This window comes from Rana temporaria, chromosome 4 (genome assembly GCF_905171775.1).
Source record: "Rana temporaria chromosome 4, aRanTem1.1, whole genome shotgun sequence".
In the NCBI taxonomy this organism is placed as follows: Eukaryota; Metazoa; Chordata; class Amphibia; order Anura; family Ranidae; genus Rana; species Rana temporaria.
Genome location: NC_053492.1, coordinates 249,155,281 through 249,179,866, shown reverse-complemented (window position 1 = coordinate 249,179,866; position 24,586 = coordinate 249,155,281). Strand labels below are relative to the sequence as shown.

At 42.8% G+C, this 24,586-nt stretch overlaps 1 protein-coding gene across 1 annotated transcript in view; it reads right to left on the bottom strand.

The window, feature by feature from the left end:
- The window catches only part of UFL1 (UFM1 specific ligase 1), a 109,205-nt gene that overhangs the window by 20,553 nt on the left and 64,066 nt on the right, over positions 1–24,586 (bottom strand). Inside the window, exons 13-17 of the mRNA XM_040350125.1 lie at positions 19,451–19,571; positions 13,898–14,064; positions 3,720–3,850; positions 2,818–2,898; positions 1,458–1,543 (exon numbers count right to left, since the gene is read on the bottom strand). Of these exons, the coding sequence (XP_040206059.1) occupies positions 1,458–1,543; positions 2,818–2,898; positions 3,720–3,850; positions 13,898–14,064; positions 19,451–19,571 (586 nt within the window). The remainder of the gene's footprint in view (positions 1–1,457; positions 1,544–2,817; positions 2,899–3,719; positions 3,851–13,897; positions 14,065–19,450; positions 19,572–24,586) is intronic.

Here is a 24,586-nt window from a genome sequence, read left to right as displayed (position 1 = left end):
GCCTCCATCTGACTTTTTTGTCGGAAGTCCAACGGACCTTAGATAGAGAACCTGTTCTCTATCTTTCCGTCTGACTTTCCACGGACTCACGGCAGACTTTTGCATGGTCAAAAGTCCGACCGTGTGTACAAGGCATAAGTCTCTGTATATGAATTCTTTATTTTTATTCCACATGCCTTTATAATGTTCTCCTCATTAACATGCAGAGCACACTATCCAGAAGTGACAGGGTGTGGGACAATTTTAACACTATCAGGAGTGCTTACAGTGGCCACTTATTTTCTTAGGTTAAATGTTCTCTTAAAACTTAAACTGCTTAAACACTCATGAAAGTATTATACATTGAGGGATATTTAATAAAACTGGTGCACTCGGAATCTGGTGCAGCTTTCTATGTAGAGCTGCACCAGATTTTGCATGCTCCAGTTTTAATAAATCAACCACACTGTCCCTACCTCTGTCCCCACCATGTTTTTTTTGGGTAGCTCAGCGTTAATCTGTATGTAAAAGAGAAAAAAAATGAAAAAAAGTCAAGGAACTTGAAATTAATATAGTCAATTCTATAATTGAATGTATTAGCCCCAATACAGTTACCAAAACAGTATTTTGGTATTTTTGGGGTTATCGGTCATTAAAGCCTTTTATGGCCCAGCTCACATCTGAGCAACTCAGATTCTGGATCGTAGTAAAAATGTGCCAATGTTGATGGCATGTCAAAGGTGCTATAGAAGTGGGCATCATGCTGTGTGACAAAATGACTAAAAACATGCAAAAGGGTGATATTCAAAGAGATAGTTTGGAGCATATGGAAGCCCATGCAAAAAAAGCAGGAAAAACACAACGCTCCCACGTCACTCATATGCGAATGGAGCCTAAAGGTGATTTGAGTACTTCTGAACTAATTTTACTGCATTAATATCAAAGTATAGCCATACAAAGTGGACATGGATATTTGTCTCTTGGGACATGGACATTATTTACCCTTAGTCTAAGCAGCATCAGTTTCAGCAACTACTTTTGCTAAACCTTTAACGATCTTTTAACTGCTTTGAAGCCCTTTGGGATACCTGTACAGAAATAAAATATGAGGGCTGCCTTCTCGAGAATACTAGTTGCCTTACTGTGTCTGGCTTTAATACTTTATGATTTACCAACACGGAGCATGCATGACGTTTTTAAAGTCAAATTGAAGTGTGAATGCCTGATCTGCATACTTGTTCTAGGTCATCAGTACCTCAGAAAAGTATTATAGCCATAGGATCAATATGTAAGCCACAAAACTAGCATTTGTTACAGAAAAGATCAGCAATGGCAGACCCATATTGTCTCAGTCCAGCTTTCTTTGAAGCCTTCTGAGTATGTAAATTAGCAGCGTAAGGCTGAAAGTGAAATAAACTACTAGATACATAAAGATGTGCTCATCCCCAATTCTATTCTAGCGAAACAGATGTAAGTACCTTTCTTTCTTCTTATCTCCCTTCTTTACTAGGATGCCACATGCATCTGCTGCTGAATCCAGACAGGACAAAAATTCTTCTATATTCTGTGTGGGAGAAAAAAAATACACGTACACGTTTACAATTTTTTTTTAAAACTTCTGTTTGTAAAAAGTATTTAAAGCCAGGCATTTTATAAACTCCCCCCGTGTTCGTTATCACTTCCTGTATTCTCATTGCATTGTTTTCGAGCAGGGCAAACACCTTTGTTGTATTCCCCTACTTCCGCAGTACCTCGCTGTGGTCGCTGAGAGCGAACCTTTGCCGAGAGCCGAGGTATACCGGAAGTGACGCCAGTTAGGATACGAGTTCAGCACTCATCGATTTTCGCCGTTTTTTGGCTTTTAAATGTGAGTTGTAGCGGTTTCTGTTCAATAAACCAATTTCTTTTAAAAAGTTATCACACTATGAGAGCATTCTCTTTTAAGGACACCCATACCTGGAGGACACAGGAAAGGACCCTGTATCAACACTGCAGATATCACACTACCAAATACAAAGAGCAAAGTGTTGAGAGAAGTACACAGAGAACCCCCAGAGGTGACCTGACTACATTACATCATCCCTAAGAGATAGTACCTTATGCTCTATACCAGGGGTCTTCAAACTATGGCCCTCCAGTTGTTCAGGAACTACAATTCCCATCATGCCTAGTCATGTCTGTGAAGGTCAGAGTTTTACAATGCCTCATGGGATGTGTAGTTCTGCCACAGCTGGAGGGCCGTAGTTTGAGGATCCCTGCTCTATACCAAGTATATCTCAGGTGAGAGGCTATAGAGCACACAGGCGATACGGGAAGAAAGGGAAGAAGTCGCCTCGTATTTTGGACATCCACAAGCTTTGGTGAAGGGATACATCACACACATTTATTATAGACGTATAAAAAAGCGCACAATATTGAAGAATTCATGATAAATGTTTGCTTCTTGAATACTGTCATCTTTTCATATTTTCAATTCTTGGACTGATTTGTGTCCAGCCTAGAGACACTTGTAATAAATACTTGCACTGTTATATAGGAATTGCAGTCACCAATGCACATGTTCAAGTTTATATTGATTAATAGTACTACACTATTCATCATTTTATTTTATACCAATTAGCCATGGATAAGCTGTAGAGTCTGACCCACCATTTTGCATATTCACACACGTTGGGAGTGTGAGAGTATCACAATTTAATACTGCTTTAAGTACCAGCCATTTCCTTCCAGCTCCTGGTGTTGAACAGAGATGCTGGGTATGGAGTGAATGAAGTAAAACACAGGTTATTCAGATAAGATTCTAGCTATATGTGAAAATGATGTATTCTCAACACTTACTTTTCCAGACAGGGAGCCGTTAAGTTTTGCCAAAGGGCTCTTGGCTTCTTCTTGGAACTTATTTAACATTTTTTTTCTAACCTGAAAAACAGGGCATGTATAAAAAAAAACACCATCTTGTAATACAACAATCTACAAGTAACTGAAGTGATAGAACATAAGCACAAATCATCATCATTATGACTTTCAATGTAGTAGATCAAGTCACTAATTCCCTAGCAGATGCTAATGTACGGTGATCAGACTATACCTCGCTCCTTGTGCACAATTTCACTTTTAAGTTAAATTAAGCCCTAGTTCAAACCAATGAGGCTTTGAAATCGTGCTACTTCAGTGTGATTTGCACCTCCGATTTTATTGCGGCTTGCAACATCATTTAACAGAAGTCTATGCAAGTCACAATTAAATCTCAAAAAAGTAGCGCAGGAACCTTTCTCAAAGTCGCAGCGACTTGTGTCACAATGATTTGAACAGTTCTATTGCCGGCAATGGGGTGTGACTTATCATGCGATTTTGAACTGTCATACAGTTATGCCATATGCTTAGCAGAGGATGTATTACAATAATTTGAGAAATGCCAATAGTTATTATAATAATGTGTTGAAAATATTACAATACCTCAACAGATATTTCTATATAATCAGAGAGGGAAAAAATAAAAACTGGAGGTTTACCGATTTGACCTCATCAGGTCCTTTTTTCCTTTCTCTACCTTGTAGTGGAAAATGATCACTTCAGCCCTGGTTTTCCAGCATGCTCCCATGAGAACTATTACCTAGTTTATTTATGTAAAACTGAATGCACAAATTCCTAAATGTTTCCAGAGGCTGCACTTTAGCAAATAATATTAAGGGGAAAATGGTGGTTTCATTATGCAGAAAATAAAACAATGGTATGAATACCTCACTGGTAATGGTAGTGTAATCTTCGGCTGCCATCATTACATCACCGGCCAGAAAATTGAAGATGAGATTGGTAATATCAGTGCAAACTGTCTTCAGCAAGTGTTTGGCAAGATTACTCTGAGTTTCATCTATAGAATACAGAATCTCAGTTATACTGCTTCTCACTTAAAGGTGCTTTATAAAAAAGGTATTGAACACAGAACAAGATACACTGAAAACTGAACTCCAGATTAAACTTTTTAAATTTAAAAATAATAAGGAGTAGAAGGGTCAGTATTTTGTCTTTACCGGTGTCACTGTACTCATTCAAGAGGATTTTCCTTCACTTCCTGCACCCAGTGATGATACTCGCCAGCATTAAATATGAAGTAATCTCTCGCCAATAGAGACACCAACAGCAATGAAAACACCTTTTTTAGTAGAGTCGGGAGGGGTTTAGAAACTTCCCTCCTCTTCTGGTGACATTTACCCCCTTAATGACCAGGCCATTTTTTGCGATACGGCACTGCGTTGCTTTAACTGACAATTGCGCGGTTGTGTGACACTGTACCCAAACAAAATGTTCCCACAAATAGAGCTTTCTTTTAGTGGTATTTGATCACCTCTGGAGGTTTTTATTTTTTTATACAAACAAAAAAAAAAGCGATAATTTTGAGGAAAAAAATACATTTTTACTTTCTGTTTTAAAACATTTTCAAAAAAATAAAAATGTACTCATCAATTTAGGCCAATTTGTATTCTGCTACATATTTTTTGAAAAAAAAAAAATATCCCAATAAGCGTATATTGATCGGTTTGCGCAAAAGGTACCACTTCTACAAAATAGGGGATAGATTTATTTTTATTATTTATTTCTTTTTTTACGAGTAATTGCGGTGATCTGTGACTTTTAGCGGGATTGCGGCAGACAGATCGGACATTTTTGGAACAAATGACATTACTACAGTAAATGGGTGCTAAAAATATGCACTGTTATTGTACTAATGACACTGGCAGGGAAGGGGGTTAACATCAGGGGCAATCGAGGGGTGAACCATGTTTCCTCACTGTGTGTTGTAATTATACAGGGGGAAGGGCTCACTGGGAAAACACACAGATCTGTCTTCCTGCATAGCAGAAAGACAGGATCTGTGTGATCTACCCTGTCAGAATGAAGATTTGCCTTGTTTACACTGGCAGGTCCCCGCTCTGTAACTGCGGGGAATGATCGCAAGTGGCCGGCGGACATCGAGTCTGCCTGACACGCTGATTGGTTTCCCCGCTGGCCAATAGGAGCGCGCGCGTAGCTCCCGTGCCCACAGATTGCCGTGCACGAGCCCGTTGTACACCTATGGCGATTTGCGCAGCTGAGCCAACCTGCTGCAGTATAACTGCGCCAGCTGGTCAGCAAGTGGTTAATCACCAGAGCACAGAATTCCAAAAAGGTGACCCAGACCCAGCAGTATTCTCTAGGGAATTAGGCAAATAAGCGTTGATTAAATAAATAAAAAAAATACATTTTAAATAGCAAAATTATATATATATATATATATATATATATATATATATATATATATATATATATATATATATATAAAGAGATTTTTAATACAGCTTACCTGTAAAATCTTTTTCTTGGAGTACATCACGGGACACAGAGCGGCATTCATTACTATATGGGTTATATGGAGTACCTTCAGGTGTAGACACTGGCAATCTCAAACAGGAAATGCCCCTCCCTATATAACCCCCTCCCATAGGAGGAGTACCTCAGTTTTGTAGCAAGCAGTATGCCTCCCAAAATGGTCCTCAAAAAAGAGGGGTGGGAGCTCTGTGTCCCGTGATGTACTCCAAGAAAAAGATTTTACAGGTAAGCTGTATTAAAAATCTCTTTTTCTTTATCGTACATCACGGGACACAGAGCGGCATTCATTACTATATGGGATGTCCCAAAGCAATGCTTACAATGAGGGGAGGGAGAACATCTCCAAGACAAAAGGATTTAATTTAGAGATATACTCAAATCATAATAAATCCAACTTAGTTGAGAAAAATAAAATTTTTAAATTTAACTCGAACAAGAGGAGCCCCCGGAATCCGAGGGTCTCAAACTGCAGCCTGCAGCACTGCCTGCCCGAAGGCAGTATCAGTATTCCTTCTTACGTCCAACTTGTAGAATTTTGTAAACGTGTGGACAGAAGACCAGGTTGCCGCCTTGCAAACTTGAGCCATAGAGATCTGGTGGTGTGCTGCCCAGGAGGCGCCCATGGCTCTAGTAGAATGAGCCTTTAATGATACTGGAGGAGGCAACCCTTTCAAGCCGTAGGCCTGAGTGATTAATTGCTTAATCCACCTAGAAATGGTGGACTTTGCAGCTGCCTGCCCCTTCTTGGGCCCATCCGGTAGAATGAACAGCACATCTGTCTTCCGGATCTTCTTTGTAGCTTTAAGATAGGCCTTCATGGCCCTGACAATATCCAAGGTATGCAGCAACCCTTCCTTTCTGGAAGTAGGTTTAGGGAAGAAGGATGGTAATACCAAATCCTGGTTCAAATGAAAACTGGATATGACCTTCGGAAGGAAGGAAGGATGAGGGCGGAGAACGACCCTGTCCTTATGAAAAACAAGATATGGTTCCTTACAGGATAAGGCTGCCAGCTCCGAAACTCTTCTTGCGGAAACTATGGCAACCAAAAATACTAACTTCCTTGTCAGTAGAACCAAAGGAATATCAGCCAACGGCTCAAACGGTTGTTTCTGTAAACTTGACAGAACAAGATTTAAATCCCACGGACAAAGCGGGGATTTAACTGGAGGTCTAATACGTAAGACCCCTTGAAGGAAGGTCTTAACCAGCGAGTGGGTGGCCAGCGGCCGCTGAAACCACACTGACAGAGCAGAAATCTGTCCTTTGATTGTGCTTAATGCCAATCCTTTATCCACTCCTAGCTGGAGAAAACTTAATACTCTATCGATGGTAAATTTGCGAGAAAGCCATCGCTTGGACTCACACCAGCCTACATAGGCCTTCCAGACCCTGTAATAAATCACCCTAGAGACCGGTTTCCTGGCTCTGATTAGGGTAGAGATTACCTTCTGAGACAGACCTCTACCCCTGAGAATCAGGGATTCAGCTTCCAGGCCGTCAAATTTAGATGCCGTAAGGCAGGGTGGAGGATCGGACCTTGCGATAGCAGGTCTGGCCGTAGAGGAAGAGTCCACGGGTCTCCCACTACCATCCTTAAGATTAGTGAGTACCATGCTCTTCTGGGCCATGCTGGAGCTACCAGGATGACTGGTATGTGCTCCACCCGGATCCTGCGCAGCAGGCGGGGTAGTAACTGGAGCGGGGGAAACGCATAAAGAAGTTTGAACTGATGCCAAGGGCAAACCAACGCATCGGTTCCGCAGGCCATCGGATCCCTTGAGCGGGACATGAACCTGTCTAGTTTCTTGTTGAGTCTCGATGCCATGATATCCACGTCCGGCACTCCCCATCTTTGGCAGAGTGCTTGAAAGACCTGTGGATGCAGAGACCATTCCCCCGGCCATAGAGTCTGGCGGCTTAAGAAGTCCGCCTGAAAGTTGTCCACTCCTGGAATGAATATTGCCGATATGCAGGGCACATGAGCCTCTGCCCATAGAAGAATCAAGCTCACCTCTCTCTGAGCGGCTTGACTCCTGGTTCCCCCTTGGTGATTTATGTATGCCACGGCCGTGGCATTGGCTGATTGAATTCTCACCGGGAACCCCTGCAATTTTGACGTCCAAGCCCTGAGGGCTAGTCGAGCAGCTCTGAGCTCCAAGATGTTGATGGGCAACTGCTTCTCTGGCTTTGCCCAAGTACCTTGGCGAGTGCAACCATCCAAAATTGCTCCCCAGCCCGTCAGGCTGGCGTCTGTGGTCACTATCTTCCAAGCCACTGGGCTGAAAGACTTCCCCTTCAGTAGATTCTGAGGGTCTAACCACCAACACAGACTTTGTCGGACTCTTGATGAGAGCGGCAACGGGATATCCAAGGCCTGTGGCCTTCTGCTCCATGCTGACAGGATGGCTGCCTGTAGGATGCGAGTGTGGCTCTGGGCGTATGGTACCGCCTCGAATGTGGCCACCATCTTGCCTAGTAACCTCATACATAGGCGAATAGTCGGTTCTTTCTTGCTTAGAACCAGTAGGATTAATTCCTTGATGGCTTTTACCTTCCTCAGAGGTAGGAACACTCCTTGTTGTTCTGTGTCTAATCTCATGCCGAGATATTCCAACTGCTTTGTGGGCTGGAAAGCTGACTTTTCTCGATTTAGGACCCAGCCGAACCTCTCGAGGTATTGGACCGTGAGGGCCACTGCTCGCTCCAAGCCGGGAGACGAGTGATCTATGACTAGGAGGTCGTCCAGGTATGCTAGGATCGTGACCCCTTGGATCCTTAGTTTGGCTAGGATTGGAGCTAGGACCTTCGTGAACACCCGGGGGGCCGTAGCCAACCCGAAGGGAAGCGCCACGAATTGGAAGTGACGCGAAGCCACCATGAAGCGTAGATATCTTTGATGTGGCTGATCCTTTATGTCTATGGACGCCATGAAGTCGTCCTTCTGGAGTGTGGCAGCTGCTGACCGCACGGATTCCATCCGAAATGAGCGGATCTTTAGATATGCATTTACCATCTTTAGGTCCAAAATTGGCCTGACATCTCCATTGGATTTTGGGATGATGAATAGGTTGGAGTAGAAACCCAGCCCCTGTTCCAGGACTGGTACCTCTACTATTACTTCCTGGGAAAGTAGATGATCTAATGCCGATCTTAATGCGGCTCCCTTTTCCGGATCGTTTGGAATCCTCGACTTCTGGAAATGAGGAGGAGGAAACCTTAGGAAATCTAATTTGTAGCCTGTGGCCACGGAAGACCGTACCCACTCGTCGGGAATGCTGGCTTCCCAAATCTCTGAAAAGAGTCGCAGCCTTCCCCCCACCTTCGTGGGTGGGGGCGCCCCTTCATAAGGTTGGCTTGGGGGCTGGTTTTGCTGGTTTGCGAAACCACTGCCTTTTGCCTCTAACAGCCTGTCCTTGTGATCTGCTGTTGAAGCCGAAGTTTGCTTTTGCAGGAGGCCGTCGATACTGCTTGGCATTAGAGGGCCCCTGCCCAGGGGAATACTGTCGTTTAAACGCAGGTCCCTGAACCTTCTTCTTAGTTGGCAAGAGAGTACTCTTGCCGTTTGAAATGGTCTGAATGTATTTATCTAGGTCTTCTCCGAAGAGTCGTCCTCCATGGAAGGGGAACCCTACCAGGAGCTTCTTGCATGGGGGCTCAGCCTCCCAGCTTTTTAACCATAAGAGTCTTCTCATATGGATAAGGGATAACGATAAACGTGACGCTTGCTGGATAGAATCCTTGATTGCGTCTACCGTAAAACATATGGCCTTAGGGACATCCGAAAATTTTTCTGCCTGCTGGGCCGGAATAAGTTTAAGCATCTGCTTAAATTGATCCGATAATGCTTGAGCGACCCCAATCGCAGCCACAGCTGGCTGTACTACTGCCCCTGCAGTAGTGAAGGAGTTCTTAAGTAGTGCTTCCAAGCGCTTATCAACTGGATCCTTGAACACCTGTATGTTTTCTACAGGGCATGTTAACGATCTGTTAACACATGAGATGGCTGCGTCCACTGCAGGAGTAGCCCATCTTTTTGGAAAATTTTTCTTCCATAGGATATAGGACAGAGAACCTTTTAGGTGGTAAGAAGATCTTATCTGGCTTGTTCCAATCTTGGAACAAAATTCCCTCTAATAGAGGATGGATCGGAAACACAGCATTGCTTTGAGGCGCCCTCAGTGAGCCCAAAGCTGAAACCGTCGATACCTGGAGATCTGGTACTGGCAAGTTGAATGCCCTATGGACCAAGTCCGACAATCCTTGAATCCACCAGCTCTCCCTCAGGGAGACTGCCCCAGACTCCTCTGTATCCGGGTCTTCGATCCCTGAACCTACTTGGTCCTTGTCCAAGAGGTCGTCCAATTTCCCCTGAGGAAAGGACCTCCTCTTCTGAGGGTCCGCGCTCGGGCGACGGAGATCTATTCCGCTTACTGCCCCGCATAGCTGCGGCTATCATTTTTCCCATGCTTTTCTGCATCTCTTTTAAAGAGGTGAGTAATACCTCCTCCGTGACCATCTTAGGGTTGGACTGACCCGCGTCAGCTCCAGCCCCAGATCCCGATGGCCCCAAGGCTCCCTGTAGGGAAAACAGCGGCATAGCCCATGGTACAATACCGAGGTACACCTGCTACCTATTGGTATTTGGAACTATAAAAGTTAATTGTCCAAACACCTGTTTGGGGGATAAAAAAATGCTTCCTCTCCCCTAGATGACTTTTTTTTTTTTTTCGTTTTTGTTTCAAATCCAGGAAAGAAAAAACATTCTGTCCCCCTGAGTAGTATTGCAAAGAAAAACTATGAGATGGAAAAGAAACAGCCTATTTCTAGGCTTGAAAAAACAGTCCTCTGAAGACTGCAATATCCTTTCTGGCCACTGTGTGTCCTCGGCGCCCCGTGCTGCCGCTCTGGTCTTTCTCCTCAGTTCCAAAGTATTGAATGGAACAAACAAGGAAGGGCCGCCCCTTCCTTTAAGCCACTGACCCGCCCTTCCCCCCCCAGCAATCTCAAACAGGAAATGCCCCTCCCGACAGGGGGAGGGGGGGGGGGATTTTGGGAGGAAGGGACCTCTCTGTTCCAGCAAACTGCAGCCTGGAACCATGAGGAGGTCAGCGTTTTGCCTGCTTGCAGGCTCTGAGGAGGAAGACTGAATGGAGCATCGCCTGGAGGCCTGCAGGTAAGCAAAGCTCTCTGACACACACATATATTTTTATATAACACAGGCCCCACTCAATGCTTTTCCAACACTACAAGGGAGGTCACATCTTATGGGGAATAATACATAGAGAGCCATCCTATCTTTATGATATGTGACTAGTTTGCCAGATGCAGTGCATAACTTTAGGCATGTCCCCTGTGACCCCCCAGAAAAAAACCTGCTAAGAACCAAGTTCCGCAAGTTTTCCCCTCACTTACCTGCTCCATGCCGCAGGACTTTGCCAAGCAAGAGGCCCAATCTTCCCCCATCTCCGTGGGGATGTCTAGACCTTCAGGCCCTGGGTTCCTATGAAGGATCCACTGTCCTGGGCCCATATAGCACCCTGGCAACAGAAAACTTTAGGTACCCAAAGGTTTCTAAGTTCTGGGCCCAGGGTCCAGCTCTCTAAAAAGAAAAGCATTATGGGCTATACCCCAAGGGTTTGGGGTCCGGTTACTGGCCACTTTAGCGCTGAGGCTTTTTTGGACAGAACCGGTAGCTCACCTAATCCCAAGGATGCGGAGGCAAGCTAAACCATGACTAACACCTAAGACACTGGCGTAAAAACTGAGGTACTCCTCCTATGGGAGGGGGTTATATAGGGAGGGGCATTTCCTGTTTGAGATTGCCAGTGTCTACACCTGAAGGTACTCCATATAACCCATATAGTAATGAATGCCGCTCTGTGTCCCGTGATGTACGATAAAGAAATATATATATACACACACACACACACACATATATATATATATATATATATACATACATACATACATACACACACACACGTATATATTACACACACACACAAAGTGCTCTACCCACTGGATTTCTGAGAGTTCTGCCTCTACACATCTGCAGAGGGGCCTTCTATTTCAGATGTGCCATGTAAAATTACATTTCACTAGAGGTTGTTTCTGCTTTTGGATAGGTATATTAGCTGGTTTGTGTTAGATCTGGACAGTATACTGTGGAAACCTTGATTTTGTTTGTTTAAAGGAGATGTAAAGGAAAACATTTTTTGGGCTAAAATTAATGTCTGCCAGGCAGACAGAATAGTGTAATGATTCTGTTAAAAAACGAGTAAATACCTATTAAATTCCTTCATCTATATCACCTCCGGCGTTCTAGTTTCTGTTCTCTCATTCACTTCCTGGTTTGCATCACTCGTTCATGTAAGAACTACATTTCCCAGTATGCATTGCGGCACGCCCAGTAATTCACACCTCCTTGAGGTCTCTAACACGTAGAGAGCGTCCTGCCGCACAGATGTAGTTCCCAGGAGGGGGCGAGCACGTCACTGACCACCACAGTAAAGCCTCCCATCACGGTGGTGAGTAACAATCAGACAAGCAGGAAGTGAACAGAACAGAGAAGAAATAGAGCAACTTCTGAGCAAAAACGAACAATGAGGAAGTGAAAAGAGGAATGTCTGCAGGTAAAGGATGCTTATTATGAAAACAAAAAAGTGTTTCCTTTACAACCCCTTTAAACTCTGTTTCAATGCATAGTAGGCAGTATTAAATGCAAAAAAAAAAAAACATATTGCTACTATTGTTACTATTTCTTTGATGTGATGGCTGAGTTCATTTTCGTTTTTAGGCTCTTTTTTTCTTCTATTTCCATCTAGTGATCTGGCCAATAATCTGTTGTTTTTTCAAAAGAACAAGCTCTTCAGCTTTTATTTATATGAACCTTCCCTTCTCCCAAAAGGAAAAAAAAAAAGGATTGCTGTAACTGCTTATAAAGCGTGAGCTGGAGTTTGGCTTCAATATGTAATCTGCTAGTACATCTAACAATTCCCTCTTCCCAGACTTACAAAACTGCCGTCTAAAGGTTCCCCTGTGCTCATTCATCCAGAGTGGAGGCACTCGAATACAGGAGGTGTGCTACTGGCCTGATCACCAGGTGAAAACATAGGGAAGAACCGAAGAAAAAGAAAATGAGTGCAGCCACCTCATTCCATTTTTGTTTTAATACAGCTTTAATAAACGCAGATTTCCTGTATAATGAATCTAAGGAGCAGATCTCAGTCTTTACCAAGATTTTGCTGTGTTTCGTGTGCATTTCCTCTGCATTCTTGGTGCATTTTTGAGTTGCCTGTACATGTGAAAAATGGTTGCGACTCAAAATCACACCAAAAACAAACCACAGTGCTTTTTTATCACAATTTCCATTAATTTTAATGGGAAGCTGCGTTTTTTGCGTGGTTCTCAAAACTGCACCAAAGATGCAGCATGCAGCACTTTTCAAAACGCACTGCACCTGTAACACAGTGGTGTGAAGAGTCCCATAGGATTTAAAGGGAAACATTTTTCTTGCAAAGCGAAAATGCAGGAAAAATATATCAGTGTGAAAAGGCCCTAAGCTTTTAAAATTACAGCAAGGAGAAGGTTCACACCAATGACATCTCTCAGCTCAAAAAATCGTTATTCAGGTATAAAAGCAACACAGCTCACACCTGCCTGTAGACCACCACTGTCTGATATGATTCAGCCTCATGATGCCCATAAGGGTGGGACATGTCAATGAGTGTCAGTCTTCACGCGGGGAAGCTGTGTTGCTTTTATGGCTGAATACAATTTTACTGAGCTGAGTGGCGTCATTGGTGTGCGGCTTTTCTGTTCTCTGTCAGTGCATCTCCACAAATGGAGGACAGGCAAGGTGGACCAGCACCCTTTGCAGCGTGGTGATGTCTGCATGACTCACTTTAGCTTTTAATGTCACTTTTTGTTTTGGAAAATGTTCAACTTTAAGGCCCCATGCACACTAGGCATTTGTCCAGCTCTTCTAAAGCACCATAAAAAAAATTCAGTCTAAGGCGTATTTTTTCAAACAAGTTTAGTCGAGTCAAATATTTCGCCCTTCATTTATTCCATTGGCCATAATAATTATTATTCCGGCCATTGAAATGAATAAACGCACCCAACAAGGTTTTTTTTTCTGCCTCTAAGCCCAGGTTCACACTGAGCTGTGGGAATGAAGCTGTGCGAGTTCAGCTAAACTTGCACGATTTCACTCCCGCTTGTCAGTCCCGATTTCGGCCGCGATTTCAGAGACATCTGTGCGGGTTTCTGCACAGATGTAAATGTAAATCGCAGCCCGAAATCGCAAAAAGTAGTACAGAAACTAGTTTTTGAAATTGGTGCAGCGCCGCAGATGCATCGTTGCACCGATTAGGACGATGCCATTGCCGGAAAATGCCGCCGATTTGACATATCAAATCGCATGTCAAATCGTACCAATGTGAACCAGGGCTAAATGTTCGTGGAGACCCTGTTTGCTTGAGTCCTAAAGCAGCACATGGGATACAAAAATCATTATAAAAAGCCAACATCAACAATGAAAACTAACCTGCAAAAAGCTTGATTCCCTTTTCAAACAACCGAATGTTGTTATAAAGATTGGAAACTTCTTCTTGAAAGTCTTTCATAGTTTGCTTTCTGCTTGTGCCTGATGCTGTTGAAGTCGAGGACATGAATATTGAACGTACCACCTCCTGATAACTTTTGGTTAGGGGTCTTAAAAAATAAAATAAAAATAAAGTAAATTTTAAGTTTAAAGATATTTAAAGCAGACTGCCACTCAAAATGGGAAGCTCAACTTCCCTGCCTCCTCCGCTGCCACATTTGGCACCTTTTGGAAGGGAGGTAGAAGCAGGTACCTGGTTTTGACACGTCACAGTGAACTGAGCTAGAAGTTCGCCCCCTCCTTTCCCCCGCAGTGATCTAGGACACTTCACAGGTCCCAGAAGACTGCGGTCCATTCACAAAGCACAGTGCACATTGCGCATGCGCAGGAGGAAACTGGTTGTGAAGCCAAAAGGGTTTACTGCCGGTTTGCCTCAGTCAAGATGGTTGTGCCAGCACTCGATAGCCGATTGAATAATCGGCTTGGGTGAGGACACCGCCAGATGCCTGGACAGGTAAGTGCCCTAATATTAAAAGTCAGTAGCTACAGTATTTGAAGCTGCTGGCTTTTATTTTTTTCTAAAGGAGCCTGAAGCTTCTCTTTAATGCAACATAGTTCATAGAACAGCTATACTGGAATAACTGAAGAAGGCCTCAACTAATAGTTAGCTACACTGTTGCCTAAGGTGAGCTCAGCAGCTGTGACAGGAGAGAATACACAATGTGCACGTGCGGCCCAAAAGAACAGCACATTGCTCCCTCCCATGGCACTAGGGGGCACTGGGCCCAACGGCTGCACTGTCCATACAATAACTTAGGATGGAGCCATCACAGACTGCAAAGGATTTTAAGAAGCCTTCTTTTGAATGTGGTTTTGGACTACATTCTATAGACAGAAAGGGAGCCCTAGCTGGAAGCTAGGTTTAGCACTTCATACTGCTATACCCATGAGACAGCATAGTGTGCTTTTCTTTTTAAAGGGGAACGTAAAAAATTGTTTAATTTGCCAGTCCGGAGTACAAAGCTATACCTTACCAAAACATTTAAAATAATAAAAAAAAAAAAAACAGCACAATGTAAATTAATAAAAAAAAAACTACTTTACCACCTTGAACGTCAAGATGGTGTCTGGGTTCAGTCCAATATGCGTGGTTGCATCATTAGGGTTACCCAATATGCTTGGAAGATGATTATAACGGTTTCTTTTTTGCTGCCATATTGCCCCCTTAATCCAAAAGTATGTGCAGTAACGTGCTGTGATGATAGCAATACAGCGGCAGTACAACATTCATGCAGGTTAGTGTACAATCTCTGTTGCCAAATTGTGATGTGATACTGTTGCATATTGTTGTATTAGAAATACAACAGCAAGATCCTACACATACTCAGTAATGTTTTTCTGTACAGCCACCATATTTCTTATCTCACAATACACGCAGTAGTTAGGATGACATGCTCACGTGCTGTAGAGCTGAAGGCAGGGCAAAGAGCTGGACATATGTATGGTAGATGTATTTGTGCACTCTTGGGTCACAGAGCAGCACACTGGAATGGGACAACAAACATCATAGATGCATGGAACAGAAATGAATATATGTAAATTAGGCAAAAAGCCTGGCTGTATGTATGTGAAAAGGGTGAATGCTGAAATACATGCAGGAGAGTACAGGACCAGCGTTCCACAACAGCCCAAAATCAGGGCCATCATTGCATTCTATAGCATGCTGCTGGTGACAATAGCACAAGTAGGATAACCAGGTATGGGTATACTTGTGTATGACACCAGCACTGCACCGACTGGGCATAAACCCTAAACTGCACCAACCATGACCGACCCCCTAAGCAACCCCACATAATGCCACTACATTCATTCTGTTCAATCTATGGCTTCCACTGTAATGATGCTTACCACCCCAATCATTGCCACTGTCCTACGGTGCACCTCTGTCCTATCTGACAATGGCAATGAAACTATATTAAGCCTGTTCAAGAAAATTCATAAATTAATTCATATCAATAAACATAATAAATCTTCCAAATGTGTGTAATCTGAACTTATAACGGATTAAAAAGATATATAAAAAATATATGCAGGGACCAAATTAATAAACTGTAGAGTGTGTAAAGGAACGGCCAGAAAAAAGAAAACTATTACTAATTAGGCATTACACATTCTTATAGCTTCATTTTTTGTTGCTTTTTATGCAATGTTGTTTTACATATTGGTAATTTTCAAATTAATTAAGAGAGATATCTATATTTAGCATTTTTTTTTTTTTGTGAAATAAAAATGTATAGGATGTGGTCTCGCTGTAGCTATGATACTGCAAAAGATCTGCTGGATACCAATGGGAGATTTTTTTTTATGTTGTTTATTGATATGAATTCATTTTTTTATTTATTTTTGCACATTTTTATATTATTTTATATTTAATTGTGTGTGTAAATTTTGTATGTGGTTCACATATTTGGTAAAAGGCAGGCTCTTAGTTAGGGTATTATACAGTATTGCTTCCTGGTGACACACTAATATCTGTTCAACAAATGGACACACTATTTTTGAAAACATTTTTTTTATGAGATTGCTATAAATTACATCATATGCACATCAAGGTCATGTGTCGGAGAAAGTGGAAGCTAGGGAAGTACACTCCCTGGCCCAGATTCAAGAAGCACTTGCGCCGCGCAACCATAGGTTGCGCGGCGCAAGGGCTTACTTGCACCGGTGTAACGAGTGCTCCTGATTCAGGAACCTCGTTACACCGACTGCAGCCTAGGATGTGACAGACATAAGCCTCCTTATGCCTTCACATCCCAGGCTGCATTCTTGCGTTGGCCGCTAGGGGGCGCGGCCATTGTGATCGGCGAATAGTATGCAAATTGCATACTACCACCGATTCACGAAAGTTGCGCGGGCCCTGCTCACGCAAGGTACGGAGTTTCCGTACGGCGCCTTTAGCATAAGGCTGCTCCTGCTAATAGCAGGCGCAGCCAATGCTAAAGTATAGCTGCGCTTCCCGCTCTCGAGACGTTCAAATTTTACGTCGTTTACGTAAGTGAACCGTGAATGGCGCTGGACGCCATTCACGTTCACTTAGAAGCAAATGACGTCTTTGCGACGTCATTTGCCGCAATGCACGTCGGGAAAGTTTCCCGACGGAGCATGCGCTGTTCGCTCGGCGCGGGAGCGCGCCTAATTTAAATGATTCCCGCCCCCGGCGGGATCATTTACATTAGGCAGCCTTGCGCCCGGCTGTTTAGCATATTGCCCGCGCAATTTACGGAGCAACTGCTCCGTGAATCGCGGACAAAGCGCAATATTTGCGTGGGCGCAGAGAAAAATATTTGCTCTTTGCCCACGCAAATATTGCGCGATTCTACCTGAATCTGGGCCCCTGTGTATAAAGTATTTTTAGGCGTACACAACTTTTAACGAACATAACTGGTTAATACTGAATAGGATGCAATTCATTATTTGGTGCGTATTTAAGTAGTTTGGAGGTTAAAGCTTTTTTTAATTTTTTATCTTAATGCATACTCTGCCTTAAAGTGGTTGTAAACCCTCACATATAGCACTGATTCACACTGGTGTGATTTGATATGTCAAATCGGCGGCATTTGCCGGCAATGGCACCGTTCTAATCGATGCGAAGCATCTGCGGCGCTGCACTGATTTCAAAAAGTAGTTTCTGTACTACTTGTTGCGATTTCGGCCCACAATTTACATTGACATCGGCACAGATGTCCCTGTAATCGCAGCCGAAATCTGGACTGCCAGCGGGAGGGTAATCGTGGGAGTTCAGCTGAACTTGCATGGCTTCACTCCCGCAGCCCAGTGTGAACCTGGGCATATCCAGTGAAGTGAACAACCTCAGATGATACACAGAGATGAAACAAATCCTCCTATAGTGCCTTGAAAAAGTATTCATCGTCCTTGACATTTTCCACATTTTGTCATGTTAAACCAAAAATGTAAATATATTTTATTGGGATTTTTATGTGATAGACCAACACAAAGTGGCACATAATTGTGAAGTGGAAGGCAAATGATAAATGGTTATCATTTTTTTTTACAAATAAATATCTAAAAAGTGTGATGCGCATTTGTATTCAGCACCCTTTACCCCGATACCCCTAACTAAAATCTAGTGGAATCAATTTCCTTCAGAAGTCACATAATTACTAAACAGAGTCTACCTGTGTGTAATTTAAAATGAAAAAGAGTATGGCACAACTGCAAACCTACTAAGACATGGCCCTTCACCTAAACTTACAGGCCGGGCAAGGAGAGCATTAATCAGAGAACAGCCAAGAGGCCCATGGTAACTGGTAATCTGGAGGAGCTGCAGAGATCCACAGCTCAGGTGGGAGAATCTGTCCACAGGACAACTATTAGTGGTGCACTCCACAAATCTGGCCTTTATGGAAGAGTGGCAAGAAGAAAGTCATTGTTGAAAGCCATAAGAAGTCCCTTTGCAGTTTTCAATTAGCATTGTGGGGGACACAGCAAACGTGGAAGAAGGTGCTCTGGTCAGAGGAGACCAAAATTGAACTTTTTGGCCTCAAACAAAATTCTATGTGTGGTGGAAAACAAACACTGCACATCACCCTGAACACACCATCCCCACAGTGAAACATGGTGGTGGCAGCATCATGTTGTGGGGATGCTTTTCATCAGCTGGGACAGGGAAGCTGGTCAGAGATGATGGGAAGATGGATTAAGCCAGCAGAAGAACTGTGTTGTGAATAGACAAGCTCCGTTCTCAGCTCTTCCCCCTCCTCCCTCAAATCTCATGTATCGGGAAAACTTGTCAGAAGTGACTCATGTTGATAACAGAGGAACAAAGCACCAGAGAGAAACGACCCTCAGAGCTTTGGAGAAAGATAAGTAAACACTACAGATACATGTGCTTTGCTCAGATTCCATGACTGAGGTTTACAACCACTTTAATGTAAAAAACGGTGCTGCTACCCCTAAATACTTAACTGAGCTGATCTCGATCCAATGCTGTTCTCTCATAGACTCAGCGATAGCAGCGGGAGCCATGGACTCCTGCTGCTGTCAGTCAAAGCCAGTGAGCAGCGGGGGGGAAGGGCCAAGCCACACTTTTGCGTGTCTGTGGACACACAAAGATGACTCAGGTGCTTGCTATGGGGGCAGACACTGAATAGGAGGAGTGGAGAGCGCTGGTGGGGGACCCCAGAAGAGGAGGATCAGGGCTGCACAGAGGGGGTAAGTATAACATGTTGGTTAGTTAATAAAATAAAGAACGTTTACAATTACTTTACTTTAAGACACAGTAAATATAAATTCATGATGGATAGATTATAAAGAAAACAACATTATTATTATTATACACAAAGTGACTTTTTCTGCTCAAAGCCAAGATCGGCTGCCATCTAACTGAGCCACACAGGTGTAAAACTATCTATTGTACTCTAAAGCTGATGCAACTAATGAGGAGAAATGAGAAAGGAATTGCTTTTTAAAACTAACCTTATTAGGTTTTCAGACAGTTCAACAAGCAGCTCATCGGGAGAATCTGCAACATGTTTTCTTAAAACATCTTGAATTTCTTCTAAGGACAGAAATGGGATCTCTCGGTCCTTTGGTTTATCTGATGCGGAGGTAAAGTACATCGTCATTAAACAATACCAGAGCAGCACGACCGCTATTTGTCAAATTTATTATACCTAAAAGGGAGGCACTAATTTTAGCTGTGTGGATAAATTAGAAGACAAAATTTTATTATGCCTGAACATTTGTTAGAAATGTCTGAAACACTGCTGTGGTTTCTTCTTTTTATTAAATGGTCAGAAGGTTTTACTAAACATAGTTAACCACAGAAAACTAAAACATCAAACGAACTTTAGCCAAAATGTTCCCCTTTTGTGGAATACAAGAATACATTGAGCTGAGCATTAGAGTTTTAATATAGAACTCTAGATCAAAGAGACTGTAACTAATGCAAGAAAGTTGAACAAATGAAATTAAAGCAGCTGATACAAAAGCTGAAACCAAGGCAAATGCATATACAAGAGCCGTTTTACCGGATGAAGGGATTAGGATTATATTTAGCCAGTCTTGTGATCCTGACACCCCTGCCAGACACTAATGTTGGATCCACCCAGATACCTGACCGACAGCTCCCACCCCATCCACAGCTCAGTGTGAGCGACGGGGGGCAGAGCACAGAATGGTGATGGACAGTCACCACTCTGTGCTCAGAGTGGACCTGAGAACTGAGCAATCAGTTGTCTCTGATCACTCAGTTCATGGTGTAGAGGGGGCGGGGGCCAGATGCAGCATTGGATCAATGCTGCATCTACCTACCTAAATGAGTATTCTTTCTGTAAGCATTCTCTATGTGCTGGAAAGATGGGGAAATGCATAGGATTTATGTCCACAGAGACAAGAAAGTCTCCAATATAAAGGAAGGCTATGGCAGACCTGGTGGAATTCCTTGTGGAATTTCTGGGTCCAAATGAAGACAATAAAGCATATCTCAACCCAATATAAAAAATGTAATATATATTGCAGCTAATCAATCATAGCTTTTCTTTTCCATTTTTTTAAACTAGTGATTTGGCCAGTAACAGGTTTCCTGCCTTATCTATCTATGGAGGAGCAAAGGAGACACCCTTGGACAGCAACCTTGTCTGGAGAGGGTAATGTTAGATGGACTAGTAGAATTAGATGGACGTTACATAAGTGGTTAACAAATTAAAGTTAAACCCCATCGAACACTCAGTTACAGAATTTTTTTTTTTCTTTTGGGATAAAGATTTTTCTAAAATTAATAAAAGTTTTTACATTTAGTGTTTAATGGTTTGTCTTAACCCTCTGACAACTTGTTAACTGCTTACCACCTAATGTCCCCCAATAGCAGTTTTACTGCTACAGGATGGCTCTCCTGTGCAGAATCACATATATATATATATGCGATTCTGCACTTCCACCTGCATGGGGAACAGTTTACTTTTTGATCGCCCTATATTTTTAACCCCTTCCCAGCCAGCGTCATTAGTAGTGTGACAGTGCATATTTTTAACACTGATAACTGTAGTATTGTCACCGGTTCCCACAAAGTGTCAGTTAGTGTCCAACTGTCTGCCGCAATATCGCAGTGAACCTGGAAACCACCATGTAAATGTCCAAAGAGGCCAACAGCTACCCCTCCACTTTGGAAAGTTGGGACATCACACAACTTCATGCTCAACACAATTAGTCTGACAGTTTGGTAGACTTGGAGTTCTAATACTTGTGAGGGGTCTGGAATCTCAATTTGAACTTAAACTCAGAGTTTGAGGATATGGAGTAATAAAAAGGGGTAAGTCTACCTAGACTGAGCCTCAGGCCTCTTTGGCTGAGCAGGAGAGGTTGTCTTGTCACCTGTAGTGACCCTGATGATGGTATTCAGGGTGGACCCAGAGAGCGCTTTAACCAAAGTGTCCTCCACATATGGACAGACATGAGACTTATGGAGTGTAGTCCAGAGCTACAGCCAATGCTCTATCTCAGTGTTTCCCAACTCCAGTCCTCAAGGCACACCAACAGGTCATGTTTTCAGGCTTTCCATTATGTTGCACAGGTGATTTGATCAGTTTCACTGCCTTAGTAATAACCACAGCCGTTTCATCTGAGGGAAATCCTGAAAACATGACCTGTTGGTGTGCCCCGAGGACTGGAGTTGAAAAACACTGCTCTATCTTGTCCTAGGCTGACAAGGTATAGCGCCAGCAGTGTCGTCGCTATGGGGGTGTGGACCGCACTCATGTGACACCCACCAGAGAGGTGACACTGAGCCGCATGTCCTAACCACTGGTTGTGGTGAGTGTCACCAGCACTAAGGGGGCCGCTGGCATTATGACAGGACGGGCTAGAAGGAATCTGATTGGCCAGAGCCGTCCATGTGACGGTGCTGACCAATCATAATGCCTCTTCTGCTGAGAGTTACAGATGTAGATGATGCTGCAGGGTTTTCAAATCCCCCTAAATACACCACTGGCTACAGCCATTTGTTTTTAAACGTTCCATAACAAAGCTGCCATAGATCTTAAACCAAAGTTTGACAGATCAAGGTCACAGCCAAAACAGGATGCAGGGCCTGCCAGAGCCACCAAAGCTTTAAAGGGGGCTTACAGCCACTTGTCACTAGAGTCCTTAAAGACAAGTGCATCCCTACCCAAATAGCCAATGCTTTGTTAAGACAGACCACTGTCTGAGGCATAGAGGGGGCTACTATCTTATCAAAATGTTTCCACGGTCCACAAAAGAACACTTGGGACAGTGGGTGCACCGGAAAGGTCATGTCTTAGGAGCTCTAATGGACTCTAGGCTGGGGTACAGTACTTGTGACAAAAAATAAAGGAAAAATTGCACTAATCATGTAAAAAGATAAATAATAAGTGTAGCAGCCAGCACCAACAATGGAACAATGTTGTATACAAAAATAAAAAATAAAAAGTGCAGCGCTAAATTACATATGGTAAAAACCATATATAAAAAAATTATTTTGCAAAAAGCAAATACAGTGCTCACAACCAAGTGAGAATGTATTGGACCTGATTAAAGTAAACAAATATGAATACCTAGAGGTATATGACAAAAAAATATATAATACATGTGAATAACCCTATATATCACAAGGGTGATATATGTGAAAACAGCGACGAGTTCGGAGTTGGGCCTTTTTTATTGGGAATAACTACACCATGTGGAGCGGTTTTCGTTTTCCTTCCATGTTCCTATGAACGGACATATACACCTGCTGCCCTCTGTAAGGATTCCTTCAGGGATTTATCCCAATTTGGATACATTTGACTTCTGATGGTGATTATCAACAATTTCATCGGCTGTTCCATTTGTTGCCACCGCTTTGAGGAGCTCGTACATGCCCGAATTTACACACCGTCGCTGACGAGAGTGTCCACCTTATCTGGTAAGAGTATCCATCTTTTATATTTACCATTTGGATGTCTTGGCTGACCCTGAAAGAGTTATACCTTGATGTGACCTCTCTCACCTGTTCAAGTCATTATTGGATTGTACTACGGATCGTGCATCTGATTCCTGCCTTGAGACGACTCGCCTCACATGTTTTTGAACTAAGTCTACCTCAATGATGCTTTTTCTTTATTTGTTTCATATTTGGACTTTCTGTAATTGGAGTAGTTCCATTTATTAGTATTTGACTCTTTTTTTTTTCACTTATATCACCCTTGTGATATATAGGGTTATTCACATGTATTATATATTCTTTTGTCATATACCTCTAGGTATTCATATGTTAACTTTAATCAGGTCCAATACATTCTCACTTGGTTGTGAGCACTGTATTTGCTTTTTGCAAAATACATTTTTTATACATGGTTTTTACCATATGTAATTTAGCACTGCACAGTACTTGTGACAGGCTGATCATTTGGCTTCAATGTGTTGCAAATTGCATCATTAAGAAAGATCTTTTATAGATTGGCAGTCATGGCAGAAGACTCTCTCATATCTCTGAGGAATTCCCACACGTTACACGCAAGATGTGGTTCTGCCCCTTTGCAGACATTATCACATTTTGAATGACGAGATCTGCCAGAATCTGTGTCCTACAGCAGTACTCCCTTATGGAAGTTTACACTAATGTTGTACTTGTGAGTATGTTGACTGCTGCATATTTTAAATAAAGGTATACAGAGAGCATTTCAATCTGGTCTGTTTCTCTATTGTTGTGAGGTAAAAGCTGTCCCACCTTGAAGTATACCAGGTTTCTGTTGAGAGCTGTCTGGGTATGGAGACGGAGAGGAAGATACCGCGCAACCAGTAGATGGTGTGTGGTCACATTTGAGCTTATGAGACCACTTATAATCTAGGGGTATGGACCTGTGTGAGCATATATTTTGCACACAGTGTAGAGTTGAAGGTGTTGGCTATGAGCACTACAGATTGAGTGGGGATACTGATCATACACCAAGGTTGAGCACTGAAGATTGTTGGTGTGGAGGTTCATGCACTGTTGCAAGTACCATTTGTGTGAACATTGATGTAAGCACTATTGGAATGTAACTTCCATTTGGACACTGATGTGCACATTTTATTTGGTAAATTATCATGATTTATGCAATAAGCTTCTTGTGTATATTAGATGTCACTGATTGTCTTATATAGAGTGCTACACGTTTCTGATTTGTTTTACGTTTACATGAGTGAAACACATAATTTGTGCTAGTTGGCTCTCCAATCGGGTTAGGGTGGCCACACGGGAACACTATAATATATATATATATAGTACACTTTATTGTCAAAAGTATTGTGATGCCTGCCTTTACATGCACATGACCTTTAATGTCATCTAGTCTTAGTCCGTAGGGTTCAATAGTGAGTTAGCCCACCCTTTGCAGGTATAACAGCTTCAAATCTTTTAGAAAGGCTGTCCACAAGGTTTAGGAGTGTGTCTATGGGAATGTTTGACCATTTTTTTATTAGTGCTTTTGTGAGGTCAGGCACTGATGCAGGCCAAAAATGAAAATGACAATAAATGGTGAACAAAGTTCAAACAAATCAAGTGAATAGTCCCGCCACACGGGCAATTTGGTGAATTAATCTCCCAGGTGCACAAACGAAATCCACAAGAAAAGT